Source organism: Podarcis melisellensis, assembly GCF_964234715.1.
Source record: "Podarcis melisellensis genome assembly, chromosome: 5".
NCBI lineage: Eukaryota > Metazoa > Chordata > Lepidosauria > Squamata > Lacertidae > Podarcis > Podarcis melisellensis.
The window spans coordinates 71,065,775-71,091,899 of record NC_138537.1 but is presented as its reverse complement, the minus strand read 5'-3'; the positions used below and the strand labels follow the sequence as shown (position 1 = coordinate 71,091,899).

Below are 26,125 nucleotides of genomic sequence, written 5' to 3'. Positions count from 1 at the left end.
TGGAGGAAACAACACTGATGTATCTGCTGTGAACTGTGATTTCAGCAATATATTGGAGTTCAAATTTTGTAACTAACTATGTCCCTCCACTGGGTTATATTGCAGGAATATAAAATTTCCAGCTTTGAGCAGAGGTTGATGAACGAAATAGAGTTTCGCCTTGAACGTACCCCAGTGGATGAATCAGATGATGAAGTTGAGCATGATGAGATCCCTACAGGCAAGTGCATTGCCCCAATCTTCGACAAGAGACTCAAGCATTTCCGTGTCTTGGAAGGGTACCCTGCTACCTTCACTTGCAAAATTGTTGGAATTCCTATACCTAAGGTAGGTGGTGCACAAAAATCCAACAGAAGGGAAGACCATGCTGGCGATGTGTTTTAAATGTATAGTGTATGTGAAGGCTTAGAGTACAATGACTTGTCATCACCAAGTAAATTGATTTGAATGTGGTGGGGAAGGGCTTCTTGGTGAACTGTTCAATCTCAAGTAGCCCATGAGAAGAAATGAACCATTCTCCATTCAGTTGGATTTACTTTTTGGCAAGTATGTATAGGATTGTAGCTGTAGCAACTATCAGAGACAGATTTAGGAGAGCACAACCAGTTCAGCTGCACTGGGGGCAGAGCCTTGGGGGCACCGCAACAATGGTGTGGAATGTAGTCTGGTTGAGTTCAGTGAGACTTGCTCTCACAGGTAAGTGTGCAGCCTAAGTCTCCTTTCTTTACAATCATGACAGGTATATTGGTTTAAGGATGGCAAGCAGATTTCAAAGAAAGATGGACATTTCAAGATGATCAGGGAGGGTGATGGGACATGCTCATTGCATATTGAAGAGACCACGAACGATGATGATGGGAACTATACATTCATGGCTGCAAATCCACAGGTAAGGGTTTACTTCCCTTTAAAAATGTATTGCATCCCTTCCCCCAAGCTTTAGACTTGTGTACAAAGCTGCATAACTTTGGAAAGTCCAATTAACTAGTACCACTGTTATATCATAACCGTACATTGGTCTTAAACACCACAACAACAGCAGCGAGGAAGGAGACAATTTAATGAATCGTGTTATTTCTCTCCTATATCGTTCTGACAGGGGAGAATCAGCTGTTCTGGTCACTTACTGGTTCAAACTGCTCCAATGCGTGGTAGATTAACAACAGCAATCCAGTCACACAGGTAAAAACAACCAACAACACCTGATCCTTGGTGTGTAGATATATTGTGAGGTAAGCATGAGTGAACTGGGCAAACTGAAGCTATGGTGGGTTCACCAGCAGTGAACGGAGGCAGATGCCCAAAGATTAAGCTTGGCTGGAAGTTCATCTTTTTCTAAGATGGCAGCCCTGCCTCCCAAGCTCATCCCATGTTTACAGGTTTTTGCATTGCAGGGGAAGATCCCGTATACCAGAAGGAGATAAGGAACCTGTCCAGGAGCGATTTTTCCGGCCTTATTTTCTGCAGGCACCTGGGGACATGGTAGCTCACGAAGGACGGCTTTGTAGACTGGATTGCAAGGTTGGCTGGCTTTTTTTGTTTGCCCTGTTGCGTTAGCATTTGATCATCTCTTCAGAGAAAATCAGTGCAGGCTGGGTTCAGGCTGATCACCACAAAAAAACGACAATAACAAAACTCCATAACTATCAGTATGTAACTTTAAAACATTTGGCTTTTGTGGAAACTTTCAACCCAGAGAAAATCACAAGCCTGGAGGAGAGCAGAGGTACTTAAAGCCACCAACTCTCTTCTTGCCCCTGTCACAGCCATACAACCCAAATGTGTAACTGAAAGTAGAAATGAACAAAATGCACTCTTCGAACGAATAAAAGGCAACATAAGCAAATGGATCATAAAATATATATTTTTGACGTGGTCTCCTGCTCAGATCAGGCATAACAGAATTTGTTGCCTTCTGTTCCTCTTTAACATTGTACTTCAGCGGGGGTGGGGGCCCTCTTCCGGCCCTGCACCACGTCCTGCATTAAAGCTTGTAACTTACAAAGATGGCATGAATTTCCCCTCAGTTTCCTCTTGAGAATCTTTGGAGCACCAAGGAGCAAAACAGAAATGGTACACAAAGTGATGGATGTTTTAATCTCACTCTGTACCTAATCTGTTTTACTTAAAGGCATGGATGGGGAAATTTAACAACAACAACAATAATAATGTCACTGTTGGTTTTTGTTTGCTTCCTTTTTCGTTTGTCTATTAGGTGAGTGGGTTACCACCTCCTGACCTGATGTGGCTTCTGAATGGCAAGCCAGTTTTACCAGACACCACTCATAAGATGCTGGTCAGAGAGACAGGAGTGCACTCTCTGCTTATTGATCCGCTTACACAAAACGATGCTGGAATTTACACTTGCATTGCCACTAACAAAACAGGACAAAATTCATTCAGCCTGGAGCTTAGTGTTGTAGGTAAGGCTGTTTTTTGATGTTTAATGCAGAGGCTACATCATGCATTGCAGTGTCACGGTTCCGTTGGCCAAAACAGAGGCAAATAAAAATCCTCATTATTTTAATTTATTGTGTCTCTTGATACTAAGGGAACTTGCCACATTTCATACCTGAAGGATGGAACCAACCTTTGTCATGCAGAATATTGCTGGAATTACACGAGAGTAAGAAGCACCTTGCTAGGGCACTTGCACAAGGAGACCTATTTTAAAAAGCCTTCCCCCATCAGTGGACCTTTAAGGAGAAGGCAGCCAAATCCCCTTCCCTTCAAGCTCCTATGCCATGGACCCTGACATCACACAAATCCAGGATTATGATGTGGCACTACAGGTCCTCCTGTAGGGGGGTTGTGTGACAACAGCATTATATTTATTTGTATATTGGAAGAAAGGCAAAATGCATGTTTGTTTTTTGAAAAGCAAATCAGTCAACAGTGGACTACCAGAAGTGATTCCTTTCCTCCAGAGGAAGCGCCTTTTTTTGGAGGAAGGGAACTTTAATATGTAATCCGGTATAGTGATATGAACATGGCAGGAGGAAAACAGGGCTGGAAATGATCAAGCTTCTATCTGCCAATTCCAGCAATTTCCATTAAGTAAATTGTGTCTTTGTTGTAGGAAGGTTTGTACTCATGCCCTCTCACTGCCAACAGACGTACACAGATACATACACATATTTTGGGGTCTTCCAGAAACTATACTGTTGTGAATTGTATTGTTTCCGATGGTGGGCTGCAATTTGTCAAATAAGCCTGGAGAATCACATGAGTAATTTTGTAGCGTTATACATTTTGTTTGCAGGTCTGAATGATAACATTAAATTAAAATGTGGTCCAGTGGGGCTGAGGGCAGGGTGAGGGGTGAGAGAGAAACCAGATAGGAGAATCACACAAGCCTTTGGTTCCATCTTTTCCAGAAAAAGAAGTTAAGAAAGCTCCAGTGATTCTTGAGAAATTACAGAACTGTGGAGTACCAGAAGGACATCCAGTCCGGCTAGAATGCAGAGTGATTGGAATGCCACCCCCAGTCTTTTATTGGAAGAAAGACAATGACACCATTCCTCCCCATAGAGAGAGGATGAGGTAGCTTTAAATATTTTTAAAATGGCATAATACCTGACATTCTACAAGTGAGGAGGCATTTCCTTGCCCAGGAAAGTAAATATTATCCTGCATAAGGCCTAAGAAACAGCAAGGACTAAGTTCCAAACATGAAGTCCATATTACCTATGAAGTCTATTTTATCCACTATAAGGGCTGGAGCATGTATGGCTCTGTTTTTACAGGTTTTGTGTAATAAGACTGCCCTATTAAAGAGAGGGATCCTGCAGCAGAAGTCTTTATGCCTGTAAATTGCTGCGTAAGCATGCACTGAACAACCACAATTGGCCATGGCTGCATGTACTTTGTATGTATTATGTATGTTTGCAAGTAAACAAGCATATAAACACAGAAAATGTTTGTAAGAAAAGTTATCGTTCCATAGTGTTGTTCCATACAAGAGGAGCAATGCAACATGTCATTGCCAGGACACCTAGTCTAGTCTAAGAATTTAGGTGCACTGGGAAAATTTTCTTTCTCGTGGTTACTACTGTTGTACCTGGGAGAGAGGGACAGATGTGAACATTGAAAGGAAATTGCTCAGTACTGCCTGGCAGCAGCTATCTAGGGTTTCAGACAGAAGTCTTTCCCAACCTTACCTGGAGATGCTGGGGACTAAGCCAGGCCTTACCCAAAATATTTGTTTCCTTTCCGTGTATGGTTATAACAGCCCCAGTTATATCAGCGCATAACACAAGAACCCTTGGTATTTTTGTTTCCAGTATGCATCAAGATGCTACAGGGTATGTTTGCCTTCTGATTCAGCCCGCTAAGAAAGTGGATGCTGGCTGGTACACTTTGTCTGCAAAAAACGAGGCTGGTATCGTCTCTTGCACTGCTAGACTTGACATATACGGTAAGTGGGTGTAGTTTAAGTATGGGATGCAGAACCTGTGGCCATCTGGGTGTTGTGGGACTCAACTCCCATCAGGCCCAGCCAGCAGGGCCAATGTTTAGGGATGATGGGAGTTTGTAGCCCACCAATATCAGGATGGGGGCTCAGCTTCCTCAGCCCTGATTTCAGTAATAAAATAACTGAACTGATGTACTTCACCAATACCAATTCCATGGTGGTAGCTTGTAGCCTTTTCTCATCTTATTCCTCTGTTGGGATATTCTCTTGAATTTAGCATTGTCCTTTTAATTTAGAGATCTTTTGCTTGGTTGACATAATAAAGGGAGATAAGTTTGCTCAGGGCTATGCTGTTTCAGCTGAACTGAGACTCTTGAGATTCCAGGTAGACTATATGGATGAGCTTTGAACAGAGGGTGACTAGCAAAGACAGCAACTTAGATAATGGGGAGGCAGTTAGAAGTAGCTTGGTCCGAGTTGGATACCGAAGAGTCAGGAAGACAGAATACAAACAAATAGAATGTATTTGGTGGGATTAAGGAAGGGAAGGGACTGGCTCTGGGTGGATAGAAAGTAAGTTATTATCTGCTTTCACCACATCCATTTTTGTGCCTCTGCCGTGTCCATTTTACCCTTGGCCACAAAAGGCATTAGCCATCCCTGTACTAGGAAGTTCTCTAATTTGAGTAGCTTGGGAACAGTTGACAACTGGAAACATCATGTTCCCACTAGTTCTTAGGTTTCAACTTGTGTGTTTGTAGGGGTAGACATTCAGTGTCTTTATGTATGATTGAAGAGAGATGTTTGAGATTTGTGTACGGTGTTTTTGATTTTTGTTGTTGCTTTTGGCTCCAGCCCAGTGGCATCAACAGATCCCTCAGCCAATAAAGATTCGCCCTGGTGGCACCCGATATGCAAATCTCTCGGGGCAAGGACTCGACATTTTTTCTGCTTTCTCGACTGTTGAGAATCCAGTGCGGTTTTCGTCACCATCCCAGCCTGTGGTAGAAAGTGAAGAACTTTAAAAACCTCCGATTCCAATCTTACCTGCAAAAAAACAACCACCACCCCGTAACTAGAACTGTGAAAAAGAATGGAAGGTACAAGCCAGGAGGCTGAAGGTTTACAAGCAACTTGTATTTGTTGAGTAACTGTAGGGTTGCTGCAATTCCTGTGAGTAACATACTGTACAAGATCTTAGTTCAGCATTGTACTGTGGGGTCACTGTAGCATTGAATGCACTGCGGCAAGTTCAGTGCTCTGTTGTTTTACCCCTCCCAAGTATTATGAGGGGAGGCAGCTGAGTTTTAAGCTGTTAAAAGAAAAAGCTCTGCCCACTTTTTTCTGCTTGAATTAAAAAACAAACTACTGTACCTTAAACGCATAATGGTAAAGGTTTTGGACATCCAGCTGAACACGACCAGGAGAAGTATTGACATTGTGAGAATTCTGAAAGAGGGTAAGCTGCATGACTTTGAATATAATACTTAAAAGGTGGCTGACAGTCACAAAGCACAAGTCAAATGTCAGCAAAAAAATTGAAATGAATCATGAAAGATCTGTTCAGGAGGAGTACACAATTACACCAGTAAGAGATTTGGTGAATGCAGATAGGCATAGCATTTCAAAAAGGAACTGCTAAATACCACAGAACATTTTAAAAAATGTTGTGGGCTTATGTTCCATGAATTTATGTACTCATGGTGTATCAAATCCTAATGGAAAAACACCATGCATATAGTTTGGATGTTAACATGTGCAATTAAACAGCTTATATCCTACACAACACACATTATATAGACACCACAGCTACCATTGCTATGTGCATTTTGAAGTGTGCTTACTAGTTCTTTTCTCATTTTAGGAATTCCCTAATTTGAAACAAAAATAAATAGCATACAGGTTATTTTTGTTTCATTGCGATATGAATTCCTTTCTCAGCCGGAGGTTTGGATAATTGTGTGTGCACAGTGGAAGGATGCCATCCAAATACTTTGCAAATGGACCTATAACTACCCGACATTTTCAGATGGACATAACTGAGTTCCACCTGACCATCCTACTTCCTTCCCCGCCCCTCCACTTTGGACACACACTGATGAGAAAATACTTATACAGATATTCTGTACTAAACAAACTATAGCCCATTCCAATCAAATAAATTTGTTTCATTTTGGGTACAAGTAGAGCTCCCAGTTTTCAAAGAGGTAATTATGCATCTGATTCTAGAGCAGAACTTTAGCATTTTTGGTAAAATGTCCCACCTGCACCCAGAAAAAACAATTGTTATTTGCATGGGGCAGAATGAACACACACACAAGCTATTTATGAGAGAGAGGTATTTACTAATACATCTCATTAACCAGTTTAACTGCATTTCTGTTTTATTCAGTATTCTAAACAAAATCTCAAAGCTAAGGATATGTGTTAGCATTTTCTTAATGTTTCAGCTATTTCTCAGGTGTGTGATTCCAATTTTATTGCTAAGGGATTATTCTGTTGCCATCAGGTCTGCCAAAGACCCCCATAAAGCACAAAAATAAGATTGCTATAGGTATTAATAGTAGAGAATAGCCACTTGGCTGTATAATCTCCCTACAGGTTGAACCCTTCCAAAAAATAGAATTAAATTATAATCCAAACCAAGAGCCTGAGAATTTTCTACTACTGCACTAGTGATAAGCACCCGCACCCACCATACACACATGATCTGAGATCACTAGCTTTTTTCACTGAAGAATCATCAAGCTCATGGAAGTCTGCCAGAGATTCAATATTTACAAATATAGACAGGAGAAGGAAGATATGCTAAGACTTTTTAACATGAACAAGTTTTAAAGGATTGATACAAATGAAAGGCTGGTGACTTAGTTTGGTATGATGTTCCTGATGACTGTTGATAGAGTAAAACAGAATATGAAACTGAATTCAATCATTGCTAGTTAGCTCAAGGTCTGATTCTGATGTCAGTAAGACAGAGTACAAAAAGAAGGAAATGTCATTTGAGACCATATCCTCTGCTTTCTCATAAACAAGCAAGCCCTACCAATAAGCAAAGTAGGGAACTGCTTCAGGCCACAAATGCTGGGTGCCAGTGGCAGCAGCGCTTTAGCTGTTCCTCTTAAGTCTCCTCCCCACCACCAGCCATTATCTTTGTGAAGGACAGAGCTTTATGGCTTATCTTGGACCTCAGGCAACACAATGTCCTGGGTTGCCTGGTAATGCTCTCTAAATTAGGCTAGAAACTGGACTGTTCTAATGCACTTAATATCATGAGATCAAGTGCTTTTAAATGGGTGTGCTACCTTCTACAAAGAGCAGAACTTGGTGGGCGGAACTTGTCCCCAAAATATATTCTAAACTTTGATAAATTAAAATCATACTCAGAATGTGTACATGAAATTAAGGATTACTTTTAACTGCCCACATAGAGAAAGATGGAGTCCATCTTCTTAAGTGTTGAATACAAATAATATCATTGAGTCATTTTTGCTATGAACACTTTTGTAGACAAGGAGGGGATTGCTGTTTCAAGAACAAAGGAATACTATGATTTATGTTAACAGCAGAGAAGTCTCTTAGGCAGTGCTTTTTTCTGAGGGGGGAAGGGTGCTGGTACTGCTTACCCTTGAGTACCCCCATTTTCCCCCAGGAAAAAACACTGCTCTCAGGACACATAAATGTTACAGCAAATGTCCAAAGTTTGGTTAAAGTTTAGAGGTATTCAGCTACTGTGTTCCATCAGTGCAAGAATTTCTACTTGTGTGGCAGGACTTTCTGCCCTCTCCCTTCCCTTAGATTTAGGAATTAGACGGGGTTCCATTGTGCAAGCAGAAATCCCTGCACTGATGGAACATTCACTTAACACTATGTTGAATTCCACCCTTTCTATTCATGTGTAAATGCTCCAGACAATAGCTGTGCCCAACCTGAAAAGTCAGGTGCAGCCAACTCCCAATTTACACAGGGGTTACGTTCTAAGCAGTGCAATTTTTCTAGAAAAAGAGGTGCCAGAACTCACCATTAACGCCTCCCTTGTTCTCTTATAATGGCAATGGTGCCCACCTGAGGTGCTGGAACTGTGTTCCAGCTGAAAATAAACCCTGGTTCTGAGGTACTGCAAGTGTCGCTGAAATTGTGTATATTTGAAATACCATTGGAAAAGCCTGCAAACACCATCTGGAAATGCTTGAACAACTCTTTAAAAAACAGCAACACTTACGAGACACCAAATTCCACCACAATCACTCCCTTCAAACCTCCTTTCTCAAACTCCAACTCTTCACCGGCATCAGCTGTTGGTATAAGAGCTCCTGGGATTCCTAGGTGCTGTTTTCATGCCTTTTGCCTTTTCTGGGCTCTTTAAGGGCCGTTTTTGCCATTTTGAAAGTCACTTCCAGGTTCAGCACAATGTGTGCATGTATAGTTGTACATCAGTTCGATGTACGTAAGCTGGGAGTTGCCTGTATACACCAGTGAATGTTAAAAATTACCTATACGTGATTGGCAGCATTCATTGGTTGTGTATATCTGAAAAATGCAAGGCATATAAATATTTCTGGAAATTAAAGACATTACTTAGAATTGTCAGTGTTCATGTGTGAATGTCAACATTCAGTGAATTTTGTTACAACTGATTTAATTGTAGTTTATTTCAATGGATTTTAGTCATGACTGACAGTTGTTGATCCCCCACCCAAACCTCCCAGACTAGTAGCCATGTCAGGTATGTTGCAGCAAAAACAACCAAGGGTCTTGTGGCACCTTAAAGACTAAAAATATATGTATTATGGCAAATCTTCCATTGTCTACAGTCAACCACGGCAGATGCATGAAGCTTTATCTTGAGATATATATATACACAGGCACACGCACACACACCTGGGGGGGATTGCAAGGAATGAGGTCAGAGGAAAATGAAATGCATAAAGAACAGAGACAGTGATAATTTACAAAACAGTTGTTGATAAGATAGGCACCCTGGAATTAGGTCAGCTAATTAACACATGAAATGTGATAATAGTAATAAATACCTTTGTCCCATTTCAAGTTGCAGTTGATAGCACTGAAACTGTACTTTAATTTTAATTCAGTGGTCTCACATTGCAGTCTCCCTGTGAAGCTCTTTTCTTAAACAACAGCCATATTAAGGGCAGTTTTACAATATTTTATACAACAACTTTTGATTCTGTGATATCAGTTGTGTGGATAATATATGAAAAGATAGTTGCAATCACTTATATAGCCAAAATGCAGTACAGATGCTCTACCAGAGTTTTCTTCTTCTGCAATATTGTTTGAGCTCTTTTTCCCCTTCATTTCATTGAACAGAAGCCAAACTGCCTTTGCACTATGAACAAATTATTTTGGCTTATGCAACAAAAGATGTACCTGCAAAAGGACAGAATTTTCATAACAACAAAATAAACATTATCTTTTAAGTACTCACTCAGGACTCAGGTGGTTCAATAAAACTTAACCACCCTAAAATGAGCAGGGGGTTTTTAATTGAGCTTTTCAAAATTCATGTATTTATAAATGTATTTTGTTCCTTTCTGAGCTTGGCTAAGACAATACAAACTTTGCAAAGCCGAAAAGACATCCCCAGAATCAGCACATGGTGTATGAGAACACTATTAAGCCAGAAAGCTTCTTCCTGTCCTTTGAGACTATTTAAAATATAGCTGCTCAAATCTCTGTGTGAGTTCCAGCAAAGAGCAGCATCAAAAGCACAACATGGAGGGTGTGCTGCAGAAATGTTAATAATGAAGGCTTTGAAGATTCACCAACTCAAATATTTAGTATTGGGAAACAAACAACCCTGTGTGGTTCTCATATGTAGGCAAAACATGAACATACCTAGCAGCATTGATATCCTCATATTTTAGAATGACTGAAAATACTTTTTTAAAATTATGTCAGCTGACCAATGTCTGCTTCAAAATATGTTGGAAACTTGCTTTGAGTCAGAGAAATGTGATGTGTAATACAAATTGTGGATTTTCTTTTTAATAAGCTGCACCAGAAGGATTTAAACACAGTTCTCTGAGAAGTGTTCTCATACCCTCTGTAAACTGTAACTGAGTTAATATGACAAGGAAAATCTAACAAAACTTTATAGCTGTTAAATTAAATACTGCACAAGCCGGTGGCCTTATAGTCTACCAATTTGGAGTTGTTACATTTCCATTAAAATGGGTTTTTATCTTCATAATATGTGAAGGTGCATACCTTCGCTAGGGAAAAAGGGGGGGAATAAATGTTGCAATTTTAAATCATATTTTAAATGCATATAAAAGGAAATGTCAGAATGTTCAGCAAATGTATTTTCCCTCCTCCATTAAATAAATGCTTCAGAGTTGCATTGTGAGAGTATCTCTTTGACTGGCATGTGACTTGAAATTCCATATGAATAATCCAGGTAAGATTTGACACAAAACATTTTTTCCTCACTGAGCAAGTGAGGTCCATGCAAGAACCAGATGAATATGTTTGGATCAGTACCCAATTCCATTGCTGTATCAGCAACGACAAGTACTGTAGAGATCAGATGCACATCTGAATGAGAGGCATTCCAGTACCGGTAGTTCGTCTTGCTGTGTGTCACTCAGAAAAGGGGGTTGTACTGAATGCCAGAAAAAGGGCACTTGATCATCTTTGCTGGCTGCTTAACTTAATCAGTTAATGCCTAATGTGTTTCTCCCCCTCCCCCTCAACAATATACAATATACAAGTTGATAAAGAGCAGCAAAACATATCAGGATTTATATTTTAAATTACCACTGCACCTTGGCTTTGCCCGCTGCATTCATATTGTAGCATGTGACAAAATCTGTATCAATGCTTTTCTGTAAAATCCTGGTGCCAGTAAGCAAATATTAGCTACACTTTTAGCAGCAGCATTCAGGTCTTGTGAACAACAGCAATTAAACGATCTTTTAAATAGCTACAAGTCTTCACATGGGGAAAGATTAAAGTTTTGGGATTCCTCCCCCACTCATAGTGCTGAAGGCATGTCACCCATGGTGTGCATTTCTCCCACTCATTAGAAGGATCTCTACCAGAGATCATTTTGGGTATTTTTGCAAGTGCTTAATGGACAGACCAAAGTCCTGGGAAAGGGGAGGAAGGCTATAGAGGGGGTGTTTTCTGGCCACCCATTCTGAGTAATGGATGCCATTATGTGGCTCTATGCATACCAAACAACATCAACAGGGCACAAGCCGTAGAGGACACAAACTATTTGCAATTGGTGACAATAATGGAGAAACGTTTTCAACTGGTAGCAGGCAAACCATACTTAGAATATTCAAAAGGTTAGTGAGGGATTACATTTTTAGAAGAGCTTTAGTATTTCACTAATAAGCTATTCTTTATTGCAGTAGTATGGCCACATTTAGAGAGATTAAAATCTTCTAGCATTTTTTTAGGCAAAGGCAACTGTGTTAAATCTTGAGTTACATTTTATGTTATGTGCTGACATTTGGGCATGATCCAGCCAAAGTAAAACACTTAATAAAGTTGCACTTAATGCAGGGACCTTTTAAACGTCTTCTCGTTAGAAAGATTACTCACTATCATGTTATCAGAAATGATAAAGGCACCCGATTCCTCCCCCCACCAGAGGAGCAAACAGCTTTTTGTGCGGCAGAAAAGGTTGACGGTTGTAGCCAGCGAAGTTTTACTCAGGGTAGACCCACTGAAATTAATAGACCTAGGATAGTCATGGCCATTCATTTCAACGTAGAACTAACATTGACCACAACCCTAAATGCCATCAAGGTCTACGCCACTTTCCAGATCAAATCAACAGACTCCTATTAACTGCATATAGGATGTATGCACGCCTGTTTGCTCTGCATAAGAACAAGTATTGGCGGTATATATTTTCCTGTTGTGAACTTGATGGAAAGCAGATACCTGCCCCAAAGGTCTTAGTACCCTGCTTTCTCCACATCACTTGATAAACCCCCTGCTTCCGTTACTTCAGTATGTTCAGCCTACTACTAACACCATAAATGACTGGACAATATTTCAAAAAAATTCAGAATATTGGTCATGATATATAATATTGGCATATCACATCCCACTGACAAGCACTGAGGGGAAAAATTTCCCTGCTGGCTCAATGCTAAAGTACAAGGTAAGGCACAAGGCTGTTCATTCTGAGTGTGTGAAAGATTTTCCACAGGCTCCCTCTTTTGCTGCTTGCTCAATTCAAACTCAATACATGCCTGGCTATAACAGTGGTATAATACAGCATATTAGAAAATTAAACCAGTTCAAAGGTTGTTTATAATGAGATGTGTTGATGTGTCCCCTGATCCTAAGGCATGAGAAATATAACCAGGCTTATATTGAACATTTTGCTGTTGTTACATTAACTATCCAAATTCCAAAAGTAGTAGCCACAGCAGCACCTTTACTGGGTACATATAACTCCCACTATAGGAACCTACTTCTTTTAAAATGTAATAACATTTTGTACGAGAGAAAACCATGTTTATTTGTAGTTTAGGTTACAAAATTTCCTATGGCTTGAAGGAAACAGAATAATGTAAAAAAATACAGAATCAGCATAGCCTACCAACTCTAAAGTCTCTATTTTCATGCATAATGATTTTTTTTTCTATTTTATCATAATGTCATTATCACATGAACTAATCTGATTTTACAGTCAGCACAGAGGAACATCTAAGCATTCCATAAACACTATTTGAAACTAGCTCTATTTCGAGCATACGCCAGAGAAGTGGTAAGTTGTAGATGAGTTAAACCTACACAATTTGGTCTCAAAGAACCTGTTATGGCAAACTTACAAAGTTTAAGTTGCTTCTCTGAGGACTAAACAGTATAATTTCTGTTTTCTATTTTAAGATACACAATCAAATCAGGAAACAAAAATGCATCCTCAAAGTAGGAATTAATGAAGCATCAGAAAATGTTCCAAATCAATTTGTTCCAGGGAGCTCAGTGCGTTGCAGGCAAAGAACAAGGCTACAACAACCAAAGATTACCTTATGCAGCTGTTTTAAGTTCCTGTTCTCAAATACTTTTACACAAAAGACCAAGCGGGCCTTTGCAAGTCCACAGTGATTTCTTAATTGCCCATTTAGTAGTGGTCTGGCTGGAAACTGAAAAGTCTCTGCGCATAAGGGTCTGTTTCAGCTGCCACCTTCTGCCCTGTGTAAGCATGGCAACTCTCCTGGTGGAAATGCTCACAGTGAAAGTTAATCCAGCCTTTCTCTGCACTGTATCTCTCGGCTTCAGCGAGGATCCTCGTCAGGGCCATAATGTAACTCAGGGCCATCTGAAGCGTCTCGTATTTGGACAACTTTTTGTCTTGCCCCCACTGGGGGACCACTTTGCGTAGGCGGTCGAAGGCAGTGTTGAGCCCTTGCATTCTTCTCCTTTCCCTGGCATTGGCAGCCAGCCTGCGCTTGGCAGTGCTCTCCACGCGCTCAGAGCCACACTTTGCTGCACAGACTGTTCCGTTTCGGCACTGGAGGTCCGTTTCCAAGCTAGCATCCATGCTGCTATTCAGTTTGCAGGGTTTCATGTGGGATGCTTTTGCAAATAAACAAATGAATGAACCGCAGCCAATGAATGCGTTGGTAGACAGAAAGCTTTTGCTACGATTCTCCTTTTTCGTTCTCGTTTTAAAAAGAAAAAGAAAAAAACCCAGCTTCACCTGGAGTTCAAGAAGATGGACTTTTTTGGAAAAGCAACATCTCCCCACACTTGCAAAACAATACTGAGGCTTAAAATTGTTCCTTCACTCCTCAGATTAAAGACTGAAATCAGGAGTGCACATGGCAATTAATTGGATGTTTTTATTTGTCTTCATTGCATTCTGTTTGGTAATGATGGGGGAATAAATGGCATCGCTGATCTCAAAAGTTCAGGTTTCAAATGGACCAAAAAAAGGAGGAGGAGTCCTTTTAATCCAAAAGAAAAAAAAGTTTCAATGGACAGGAAAAATAAATAAAAATCTACTCCAATTGACTGTACAGTAACAGTGGGCAGAGAGGAATAAAGTCTTTGTAATTCTTTTTCAAGTGATGCTGTCTTACGCGGATGCTAAGACAGAGAGAGAAACCCTCTTGCTTCCTCCTCGGTTGCTAGTGTTGGTCAGTGAGCCTAAATTACAAGCAAGGGAAGTCTTTATAGAGGCACTGGCAAAAGCTGAACAGGTGGCAGCAGGTGGGTGGGCGGCCCTGTATTTCCATCCCAGCACCTTCCCACCCTGGGAACGACACAAAAAACCCTCCTCCAACAAAATCCTGACATTGCAGGCTTCATCTGTTGAAAAGTCTCCCAAAGCCATGTCTGTCCAGCACTAACAACTTGCCATCTGGACTAGTGTCTGGCTGGCCCCACAAGAATCACGACAGCTAAGCAAAAGGTCTTTTCAATGAATAACCTTCTGCAGCTCAGCAAAAACCTTTCCTGACACATCACAGCATTGAGTCTGAATTTGCTTGAAAGTGCTTGGTTGGGAGAAGAAGTTGCTGCTAATAAGGATATCTAAGCCCAAGAGGAAGAGAATTTGCAAACAGCTTTAAAGGAACACACAAACCTAACTGCAAAGTGAAGCATGTTGGGCATATGGCAGAGTTAGGGATTTTCCCAATTGCCACAGTGAGAAGTGTAATATTTCATAAAGCACCAATGAACCTCAGTGTGTGTGTGTGTGTGTGTGTGTGTATAGTTGCTTATATATATTTCAACTGAACTTTAAATATTTATAATATTCAAATTATTTAAAAAATGGATTTAGAAATCCACCTTACAGTTGCCTCAGGATGCATACTACAGATTTCATATAAATATACATTCTTGACCTCCAGCAAAAATATATAGAAACACCCTCTTCACATCTATTTCAAACAGCCAGATCAACATCAAGCAAAGTATTGACTAGTGCCTTGTAAGCCTGCTTAATACATAATAAAGAAGTCTGTCAAAGAAAAGACTAATGACAAGAAATACTAACAATAAAATTATTGAATTATCATATGTTCACTTTTTAGGCTACTTATACCTATAGAGGTTGAAGAATATTTTTGTAGCTTATTTTAGTTTTATTGTGAGGATATTTCCTCCCCATGCCTTTCAAATATTTTCTCCTCCAAACGTGCTGTGTGTTACAAAGCAAAGCAACAATGTTTTATATATATTTTCAGACTAATTAAATTGTTACCGAGTATTTATGGACGAGTCATCTTTTCATTCAGACTTGTAACATGGCATTTTGATCTGAAACTGTAGACCAATTGTTCCCACTATGACTCCAAAACATCATGTGGTTGCAAACAGTTGATTAATCCTTCACAGAGGCAATGACAATGAATGAAGTTGAATAATCTGAAAACAATAGGATGCAATTGAGCATTAGTGGACTCCAGCATGACAGATGTTGAACCTAGTCTGTTAGGCACCGTCACTCTGCTCCTAATATTCTGCATCCTAAATGGTGTAGTTAATATGGGCACCCGGGCACCCCCATTATTTCATTAGCAAAATGTCTGGTACATTTTCAATTTTTAAAGAACTGTATTATGTTCTCGTTCCAGCAAGATCATTACTTGTTCTTTCAACTGTGCACTGATTGTTTTTCCCTCCATCATTTGCTTTCCTAACAACCATTTGTGATTTAGATATAAACAGATGGAAAATATAATTTAAGATTGTCATGAAGCTGTTCATTTCCACCCCGGAGCATCAGATCTCTACTTAAATTCCAGCAAACATTCAAGCTGGATCTATGCACAAAATTTTCACAAATAGTTATGGCTGCACAAAGGTTTGTAAACTGAGCAATCACATTACTACCACATTTGGAACTGAAATTTAAACATGGCCCCTTTCTTATGGCTAATCAAACTGCAATTGAGTCTCATTTACAACCCTGTGGTTTGCTTTATTTGGCTCATCTTTCAAAATCATTTATTTATTCACTGTGGTTTTTGTAAAAGCACATGCTAGGCTACTAGATCAAATCAGTGCTTATTGGAAACAAGAACCACTACTCAAAAATAGGCTGCAAATCTGTTAATAACTGCTTGCTTGCTTGCTTGCTTGCTTGCACTTTATCTAGGATCATAATGATATGTGACACTTCATAAACAAAGTTAAGCAAAGAAAGATAGGCCCTTGTCCCAAGAGTTTGGAGTCAAAATTTCAACAGTGGGGTGAACAACAAAGAGAGCAGGGGTAGGGATTGTGAAATTAAAGTGTGACAGAGGGTGGATATAAGCAAATATAGTTTCATGTTACGATTCAGCTACACAGCTGCAAATAAAACATTTTAAATGTGTTGTAAAGTGCAATATACAAATAAGACACTAGATGGCAACAGTGAACTATACAAAATTCAATGTATTTTTTAAAAACTTTTTTAAAAAAGCATTTTCACAGCATTTTTTATATGTGTGTAGATACCACTTTCCTCAGGAACATAGGAAGCTACTTTATACTGAGTCAGTTGCTTCTGGGTCCCCTCTGGGATTAGGGGCCCTGAAAGTTAAGCTTCATTAGGTTCATAGTAGAGCTGCCTTTGGCCTTCCACTCGTCGTTGGACTCCATCTCTCCTCAGACCCAACTAAGCATGGCCAATGACCAGGGATGGTGGGAGTTGTATTCTAGCAACATCTAGAGGGCCACAGGTTCCCCCCAATTGCCTTATATCCAAGATCCATTTTTTTAATAATAAATCCAGTTCTATGTGCCCAATTAGCAAGGTATAGGGAAGGAGTGGTGTTTTCTGCCAGCCTGTTTCCTAGCTGGGATGTTTGGACAAGAAACAGGGAAGGCACCAAAGATATGCCAGATGTATTATAACCAACTTAACCCAAAGTCTATATAAGTAATAATAATTAATGCAGACTGGCATCCTAAATAGGAATTCCTCTAAGATTTCCATTTACCAAGTGGTAATTCAACAGGATGGGCATGAAATCACATTTTAGCAGGCCAGGTATCTGTAACATCTGTTTTGGAATTGTTTTTAGACTTTTTTTTTAGATTTGTAAATTGTTTTATCATTTGTGCATTTTCTGTCCTGGCAGAGGTGGTTTTAGAGTCACGCGACCAGTTCAGCCGCACTGGGCACCGTGCTGCAGGGGGCACCACGAGAATGCTGTAGAACGGAGTGAGAGAGTCAGGGGGTGCTGAAATTTAAGAGCCCAAAATCCGCCACTGCTCTTGGGCTCCTGTGGGAGCAACGGTGGGATATGAATTTATTTAAATGAATAAATAAATCCTGCTATATGGCACGGAGAATTTGACCCTCCACATTCTTAATTGTTGTTGTTTAATTGTGTGCAATACTAGCATGTACCACTTCAGTAGGATGTTATAGACTAAGCTTATCGAGTGGCTGGATGCTCTCTGTGGTAAATTACCACTTGGTCAATGGTATTCTGTATTCACCTAGCTAAGGTTCAGCATCATTAGGCCAGCGGTATCCAATATGTTGCCTGCCATATGTTGTTGGACTACAACTCCCATCAGCCCCAGCCAGCGTAGCCAATGACCAAGGATGATGGGAATTGTTTTGGAAGGCACCACATTCACTCACCTTCTCATAAGCAATGTCATAATCCATTGCTTGGTCTGTCAACCATTCAACTGTCAGAGATGCATTACCATAACTGTATTGCGACGGTGGATGACAGAGGCCTATTATTTTTTAATTCAGGGTTATTTTCTTGTGCAAATGGGCATAAAATTACAACCTACAACCTAGAGTTTCTCATTGATTTCCAATTGGCACAGTACGCCAGATGCTGTTTGGTCTAAGTGCTGCTTTGACCTCCACTAGTGATGCGGTCTGCCTTTCTGCTTTCTTGCCTAGCCTTTTCTCAGCAGGGAGGCCCCCACCTTTTACTAAAGGCTTATAGGTTATCCATATGTTCCAGTGGAGTAGTGGGCCTGACTGGAATTAAGTTAGAAGTGGCGTCCAGTGTTATGGGTGGAACTGGCCCAGAAGAGATTATAAATGCCCCTGACCTAATTAAATATTTTGCCCCCTGCTGATAAACAAAAGAAAATGAAGGTGAAAAATAATGACGAAACATGCAATTTCTCTAGGATCTTTAAGTAGCTAGACAATGGCAGCTCTAGGGTCAGTAATGCATGCTTTAAAAGTCTCTAATGGGGCAAACCAGTGGCACAAATGAGACCTGATTGTTTTGTTATGTTGTTAGTTCACAATCAACATTCAGAGCAATTCACAACTGAGAGAGATTCAAGCTATCATTACAAAACTTAAAAATTCCCCTGCCCCAATGCCCAAATATTCTGAGCTAATTTCTAACCTAAGTTTGGCTACATAATTGTCGGCACTCACTGCCTGAGTTTGCCATTAGAATGAGTTGATGAGTGATGATACTGTCTAGCTGAGTTCCACATACTCCAGAACCAATTGCTCAGTGCACAGTCCTGAGCTTTTGGTAAGAGTTAAAAACAAGCCCAAAATCAAAATCCCTAATTAATTAGTCTTCTAGTTAGCAAACATATGAAGATTGCAGTATCCTGGAACAGAATGTTCAATGCTTTCTGAAGTATCGCTTGGTTTAAGATTGATGAAGGGCTGCTGAGGTCAGGTTTGTAAATATAAAACCATCTGCAAACTCTCCTGGGCTGGGACCTGCAGCAGAGTAATTTTAAAAGAGCAGGTGCTCGTTCTGAATGTTTTTTTTCCTGCTGAAATTGTTACTTTATCAAGGCTGTTTCTAGCTAATTATCAAAGGTATCTTGTGGGTGCTTATCAGTGAGGATTTTAATTATGTCATTTTGTTTTTAAAATGCTAAGTATGTAGAGTCTCTTAAATGGTTTTTTTTTAAGTATAGATACTTCAGCAGGAGTTGTAGCACAGCTCAAACAGACCCAAAGTAGACACATAAATGCAGGCAAGAAGGTGTGTATGTGTGTGTGTGTGTGTGTGTGTGTGTGTGTGTGTGTGTGTGTGTGTGTTTGCAAGAGGGATTCAAGCACATACCAGAATTTTTGGTTTGTGTGGTTAAAGTGGATTAAAGTTCTCTGCCTCCCTAGTGTGACAAAGCCACTTTTTGCAGTTTGGAAAGTGACAGGAAAATTGTTTTTATATTTTAACTATATGTTGTCCAGAAGCTGCAATATTAGACCAATAAAGCATCAAGGCCTTTCTTAAATAGTTGTCTATGCATGCAAACAACTTTACTTCCTCATTACCAAGTAAGGGAACAATACTAACCACTCAACCTCCACTTATCCCAAAGTGGATTTCTCCCAAAGTAAATTTCCTTCACAGCAAACTGGTCTACAATGAAATTGTTTAACTTTAATATAAATGTATACTTTTTTTCCAAATAAAATAAAGATGGATAAGGTGACACCTTTGGAAATTAATCATGGTGTAAAGCATCAGGGTACTCTAGGATTCCTCATAAACTTATCAAAGCAGAGGTCCCCAATGTAGGGTCACCATATTTCAAACAGTGAAAATCCAGACAGAAAAGTTATTGAGCTTTTTTTTTGCCAACCCTAAGATCAGTAATGGTTTGCATATCACATTAAATTATTTATCTGCTGTCAGAACCTGAGTACATGGTTTGCTGGCTTGCTTGTCTCTAAACGAACCATGTACAGTAGCTAAGGTCTGTTGCTGGTTTACCACTTGTGATTTGGAAAACACAGCAAGCCAAGGCTTCAAGTTTCCTTTTCCAGGAACAGTATGGACAATAAAAGGGGGGGAGCAAAGTGGTGACTTCTAAACAGTGTGCGCTAGCATGCTACTTGTTTGTGCCCAGCCATAGTTAAAGCACTTACTGTAGTTGGTGATGTGTGAACACAGTCTATGCATCTGTGTTGCCTGTCCTATTCCATCAGAGTTTGCCCCAACAAAATGCATTGTTCTTTAACATTCTCATAGCAACAACTGCCTCTTTTTCAAAACTAGGTTCTGGGTGGGTATTTTATACTCCCTGTGGACACTTTTATATACTGCCAATTAGGCAAATAAATGAGAACTAGCTTATATTAATTAAACATATTCCTTTTTCCTTTACCAAAGTTTGCAAGGGCAGTGGTTCTACATCACTGCTTTCATGCTTGTATTTTTTTTTTTTAAGTCCTTGGCGATTGGTCCATACAGCATCTGCTGTGGCAAAATGATTTCATTTTTCATTTTATTGACTTCTCTAACATCAAAATGCAACAGCAACCATTTTGCTTCCTTTCTAGCTTTTTTTTTTTTGCCTATTTTGGTGTCACCTTTAATTTTCATTTCTTTCTTTTCCCCTGGGAAAATTGTCTTTCTAGCATAAGTTTCCCTGTCATTAGATGGTGAGACAAAGAAATCAGTTCGTTTCTCAACAGTATTTGCCTCAGCTGTCACTAAGCGTCCCTCCTTTTTCTCCGCTACCTCACCCCCTCCCTCCTTTCTGGATGCTCAGTCTAGCAATGACCTCTTGCTGTGTAGAGATCAGTAGTTTCTTCTTCTTGGTTTTTATTTCCAACACTGACAATCACTATTTCTAATTTACTTTCCTTTGGTTGATTTCCCTCTTGACTTTCCTCAAGTCCCTCACACTTTCCTGAAGTAGACTGATTATGTAAACAGCTTCATATGGGAAATGTTGGCTTTTTCCTGATTTTGTTTTACATTCTTCTCCAGTGTTCATTTAACTTTTCCGTATCACATTATACTTCGTAAGCCAAAGATGGGCCACTTAATTCTTTGCCTTCCCATCAATCTTCCTTTGCAGATGCCCTTCAAACCATTTTAGCCTGCTTTTTAGCCAACCATACTTTTAAGCAAAAAGTAACTCTGGGGTTATCTGGAAGAAATAACAGGCAGGTGTGGGAAAGGTTAAGAACTCCCTCCTGGCTGTCAATTCTCCCTTATAAATCCCCCCTAAATCGACACATTTTTGTTGCCCAGGCCAATTTGGGCTTGGAAACATATGTTTGCTGAGGTATAATGTCTTATCCTTAAGGCTGTTTGTTTTACTTCTCCATTAGCATTATATTTACTGCTTCTCATTAGGTATTTTGTTATTTCATTCTATTCTGAGCTGTACATTACAACAATCACAGACAGTAAAGTAACTGTGTTGCATGCTCACAATCACAAATTGTAAATTCCCTCTCCACCCTACCAGTATTCTATTACCTTTATGTAAACTGCACCCAAACACAGAAAATTTCTCAAAACCAATGACTGAGGCAGGCGTGGCCACAAAGGAAATAAGATGACCGCTTAAACTCTAAGCTCTGCTCCAAGACCCAGAAAAACAGCTTGGAGGAAAGCCCTTGCTGTCTAACCGCCCCCCCCCCCCAATAAAAATCTTGAAGAAAGGAGAGAATGGGTTCAGAAAAGCTGAAAACAAAAGGCCTCCCTCCATTCTGCCTGCCTCAAGACAGAAGGCTCACTTCTCAACAAGGACACTAATGAAGGCCGCAATCAAGATGGCATCACCCTCAGTAAAGGCCTCTTCCTCACTGGAGAAAGAAATTTGGTATATCTTAAGAGAATTGGCAGCACAAGAAGCAGCTATAAACGAGCTTCTTAAAAATACTCAGAAAGCACTAATGCTTCCAATGGAAATGAAACTGACAGAACAGAAACTACAGCAACAGAAGAATTAAGCCAAATCCATGACAAAAAGATCAAAGAATGACAAAAAGAAAATGTATTCGCCACAAGCTTGAAGATGCAGAAAATCAAAATAGGAAAATTAGTTTGTGTTTATGTTGTTTTAAAGAGGGAGTGGAAGAGAGTGATCCTGCACAATTTATTGCCTCATGGTTTAAATCACGGCTTTCAGACCTCATAATCTCCGCTAATGGTTTTGAATGGGCACACAGAGCACCTGGACCCAAACTGAGGGAGGAGCTTCCCTGCCCCGTGTGATAGAGTTGTCTGCTTTGCCTATTACAGAAAGAGCAAGTGTGGAACAAACTGAGGAACCTCATATCCATAACTTATAAAAACAGCCCAGTTGTGGTGATGCAGGATCTGGCTTATGAAACACAGGCAGGGTGGAGGGTGGAGAATAAATCTATGTGCTTGTATGATTAAACTGCAAGAAGCTGGGATTAAATATCATTGGGGCTTCCCCTTCCGTCTTATTGTCATGAGAGGATTGACACAGCTCACAGTAACAAATAGACTGGAGAAAACCAGATTGTCCTGAAGTTGAACCCTTGGCCTACCTGGTAGCAAGTCCAAAGTCAGGGGTGGGTGTGTGTCAGACCACACAAGCAAAGTCCAAAGTTCAGGAAACACAGTCCAGGGTCAATCTATGTAGCAAAGTCTGAAGTCCCAGTCAGGATAAACTCCAGAGACAATCCTAAAGCACAGTCCCAAAGTGGTCCAGGAGCATCCAAGCCAAGGGCAGTTGAGCAGTCACACCTCACCTCAGCTCTGCTTCCCTTTTACACTATGCCTGCTGATTGCAGCATCTGGGCTTGATGAGGCAGGTGACTCTCACCTGTTCTAAGCCTACTGCAGCTGAGGAATCACAACCCTCCTTCCAGAACTAGTGAGCCCCACTTGGCCAGCTAGAGGGCTGGGCTACGGGCCCTTGCCTGCCTCAGCCTCCTAGAGTGCCACTCTCACTGCTCCTTACACCTCACAGCCCATGTACATGGGGACAGGGGCCCCTCTGGCTCTGGTGATGGGTTCTGCTGCTCTGGTTCCTGTGCATTGACCTCACCATGCTCCATCCCCTTGTGAGTACTTCCTTCTCCATCCTCTGCTTGCCCTGGTGTGTCCCAGTCCCAGCTATACCCCAAGCCAGGATCCTCTCCCTCCTCCTCGTTGTCCTGCCAGTTCATGACACAGATCTATACAACACTGGTGGTATTGACTTACCTCTAGAATGGTAGCAAGGAGAGGCAATGGAAGAACAACACACTGAACTTTCCAATGTTGGTTGGGAGGATGCAAAAAGAAGCAAAAGATCCCACAAACACATATAACCAGGTATTTTATTTTTGCTGATGCAAAAAACTGTAATGTATTAAAACAGATCTTGGCAACTAATTAGTATGGTCGGGTCAACACAGTAATATTTCATGGGGAATGAAGTTTCACTGCTCAGAAAACGAGGTCTTCTATTCTTGCCACTCTCAGCAGCCAAGGCCTCGTTCTGCACACGGTTGCATGTTTAATTAGCAGTCCTTCTGTAAGTGTCTGCAATTAGCACCACGATGATTAATAAAATAACCTCTTTAAAGCTCCATTTAGCCAGGAGAAATGCAAAATCAGGGATAATTAATTCATCATTAATAAATCATGGCTGATTAACTAATCTGTTGATTACAAACACATTTAGAGCTCAGACTCCCACCTGAGCTCTCTGCTTCTCTTTTTGTTGTTGTTGTTGTTGTCTGCACTACACAGAAATGAACACAAAGAAAAAATAAACTGTACCAAAAAGCCCAACACAATGAATAAAGAAATCTGCGTTACGCAGCAACTATATTGGTCTAGTCAGGAAGATTTAGATAGGGTGTGCTTTTAAAAAGTTATTAGACTTGGCTGATTATTTTATTCCCCCAGGAAAGAAAACTGCATTGTTAAATCTGGGCAGGTGAACAGTAATTGCCTCCTTAGTGCAGCTACAGGAGTCCTACAAGCATTTCATATCGGTAAATTATTGTCTGTGTGGCGCTCCTGGGTAGGCCAGTTGGTGTGAAGCATTCAGGCACAAACAGTAAGACTACTCCTGTTCAACTATCCAAGACTTGGACTAGCAGCGCAATATGGACTGGCCAGCCCAATACCAGCTGCTGGAAATCACAAGTGGGGAGAATGCTGTTGCACTCAAGGTCCTACTTACAGGTTCCATCTGGCTGGCTAGTGTGAGAACAGGATGCTGGACCTTTGTTCTGATCCAGTATGGCTCTTATGTTCTTAAAACAGGGCAATAGCCAGAGTTTGTATAGCAGATGCTCTTTTAGCATTTCAACTTGGTACAGCTCCCCTTCTTTGCACGTATGCAAACCCAACAATCAACATGTCTAATAGAAAACTATTCAGGGCAACTTGAGCTTAAAACCTCTAAAGAAGCCTACCCAAAGAGGTTCAGGTCAGTTGCTATGAGAGGTACACACTCGTCTGGCCCCACATGGACAAATATTTGACCTTAATTGGGTGAGGTCTTATTCGGAGTTGTAAATCATGAAGAAGCAAATTATCTTCCAAATCACATGGCAGTTTCACATTAACAGATTGCTGGCAACCACGAAGAAAGGCACACATCCATTTTCAAGTAGTTGCATGTGACTATCTGTATTATTTAGAGATTTTTAATTTCTGTAGTTCTGTAGTTCCTCCCCCCCCCCAAACTAGTTTTGGGGGATCCAGAATTAGGTGGATATATGTGTATTACATGTTTAGGTTATTGAAAGAGGGCCAGCTCCAGGTGTGTGTGGCGGGTGCAGGGCAAAGTGTGGTACTGCATTATAAGGGAATTAAAATGGTGACAGCAATGAGTCAAGCTGCTTGACCTGGGGGGGGGGGGAATAAAAATAAAGAGGGAACCAACCAGGACTGAGGCCATGGACTAGTTGGACACAGAGGAATGGTGGAAGGAAGCTGCTGGGAAACCCCCAAGGGAAGAAAACTCGGAGCTTGGGGACTGGTGAGTGGTCAGAGAGAGGAGACTGGGAGGAGGTGGAAGTTGGGAGTCTTTGGCAGAAAGAAGTCCAGAATCAGTGGCAGAAGCTGAAACAGGAGAGGGGGATGAGAGGCCAAGAGGGAGAGATGAGTCTGGCTGATGAAGAGTCACCCGTTCCTGCTGCAACAAGCTCCCTTCCCCTCTAGTTTCCTCGAACAAGAAGAGCTATAAAAAGGGTGAAGAAGTTAGCTTCATGTAGGCGCTGTCTCATATTGCTTTAGAAAAACCCTGGAGGGGACTTAAGACAGCTATGGGGAGGCGGGGGCTTTTAGTCTTGGCAACTGATCCATGGGGTCAGCCATACCAGGGATGAGCTTCTGTCCTCATTAGGCCTGACACTCGGCCAAGTCTGTGCAAATCATGTTCTTGCTTATAAAGAGTCAACTCTAACTTACAGAGTGTGATTCACTTGCTTCTGAGACTTGATTTCAAATATGATGGAGACTGTTGCGACCAGGCCTGAATTGCATTTCTGGAGAATGTTATGAACCTCCTATCCCTTAGAATAGGGTTGGGGAACCTTTTTCATCCTGAAAACCACATTCCCTTCTGGACAACCTTCTGGGGGCCATGTGATGCTGAAGCTTGTAGGGGCAGAGGCAAAAATGGGTGGAGCAATTAATATAAATCTTACCAGTGCACAACAGACTAGCTTCTACACACACACACACACACACACACACACACACACACACACCATTCTCTATCCTCAATACGGGAAAGCAAGAGGCATCACCAAAGTTCAAGGGCACATTCCAGCCAGGCAAAAATACAAAAGGGTGTTATGAAGTAGAGGTTTGGAGAATTGCATTCGGTCTCTAACTCTGCTTTAGAGGTCTACCAAATTCAAGCTTATATACGTAGAGCTATTTACTAGGATAGGATTAAACAGTCATGGAATGAATTGTCCCAAGCAGTTACAAAGGGGCTGGACAGAAATTGCAACACATTATTAAATAAATGTGTTCCTTAATCTGTTATGATCTGGCTCAAGCAGCCAGGATAGCATGGAAAAGGATAGTAATGGAAATAAAAATA

General features: G+C 40.8%; 1 protein-coding gene across 7 annotated transcripts in view; it reads left to right on the top strand.

Moving 5' to 3' along the window:
- Window positions 1–10,778, top strand: part of MYPN (myopalladin) — a 66,128-nt gene extending 55,350 nt beyond the window's left edge. For all 7 annotated transcript variants that reach the window (XM_081912346.1, XM_081912347.1, XM_081912348.1 and 4 more), the window contains 8 exons: window positions 106–327; window positions 740–889; window positions 1,100–1,182; window positions 1,395–1,521; window positions 2,216–2,423; window positions 3,378–3,543; window positions 4,284–4,417; window positions 5,270–10,778. In XM_081912346.1, the coding sequence (XP_081768472.1) occupies window positions 106–327; window positions 740–889; window positions 1,100–1,182; window positions 1,395–1,521; window positions 2,216–2,423; window positions 3,378–3,543; window positions 4,284–4,417; window positions 5,270–5,439 (1,260 nt within the window). In that variant the 3' untranslated portion in view covers window positions 5,440–10,778. The remainder of the gene's footprint in view (window positions 1–105; window positions 328–739; window positions 890–1,099; window positions 1,183–1,394; window positions 1,522–2,215; window positions 2,424–3,377; window positions 3,544–4,283; window positions 4,418–5,269) is intronic.
- Window positions 10,779–26,125: the final 15,347 nt, after the last annotated feature.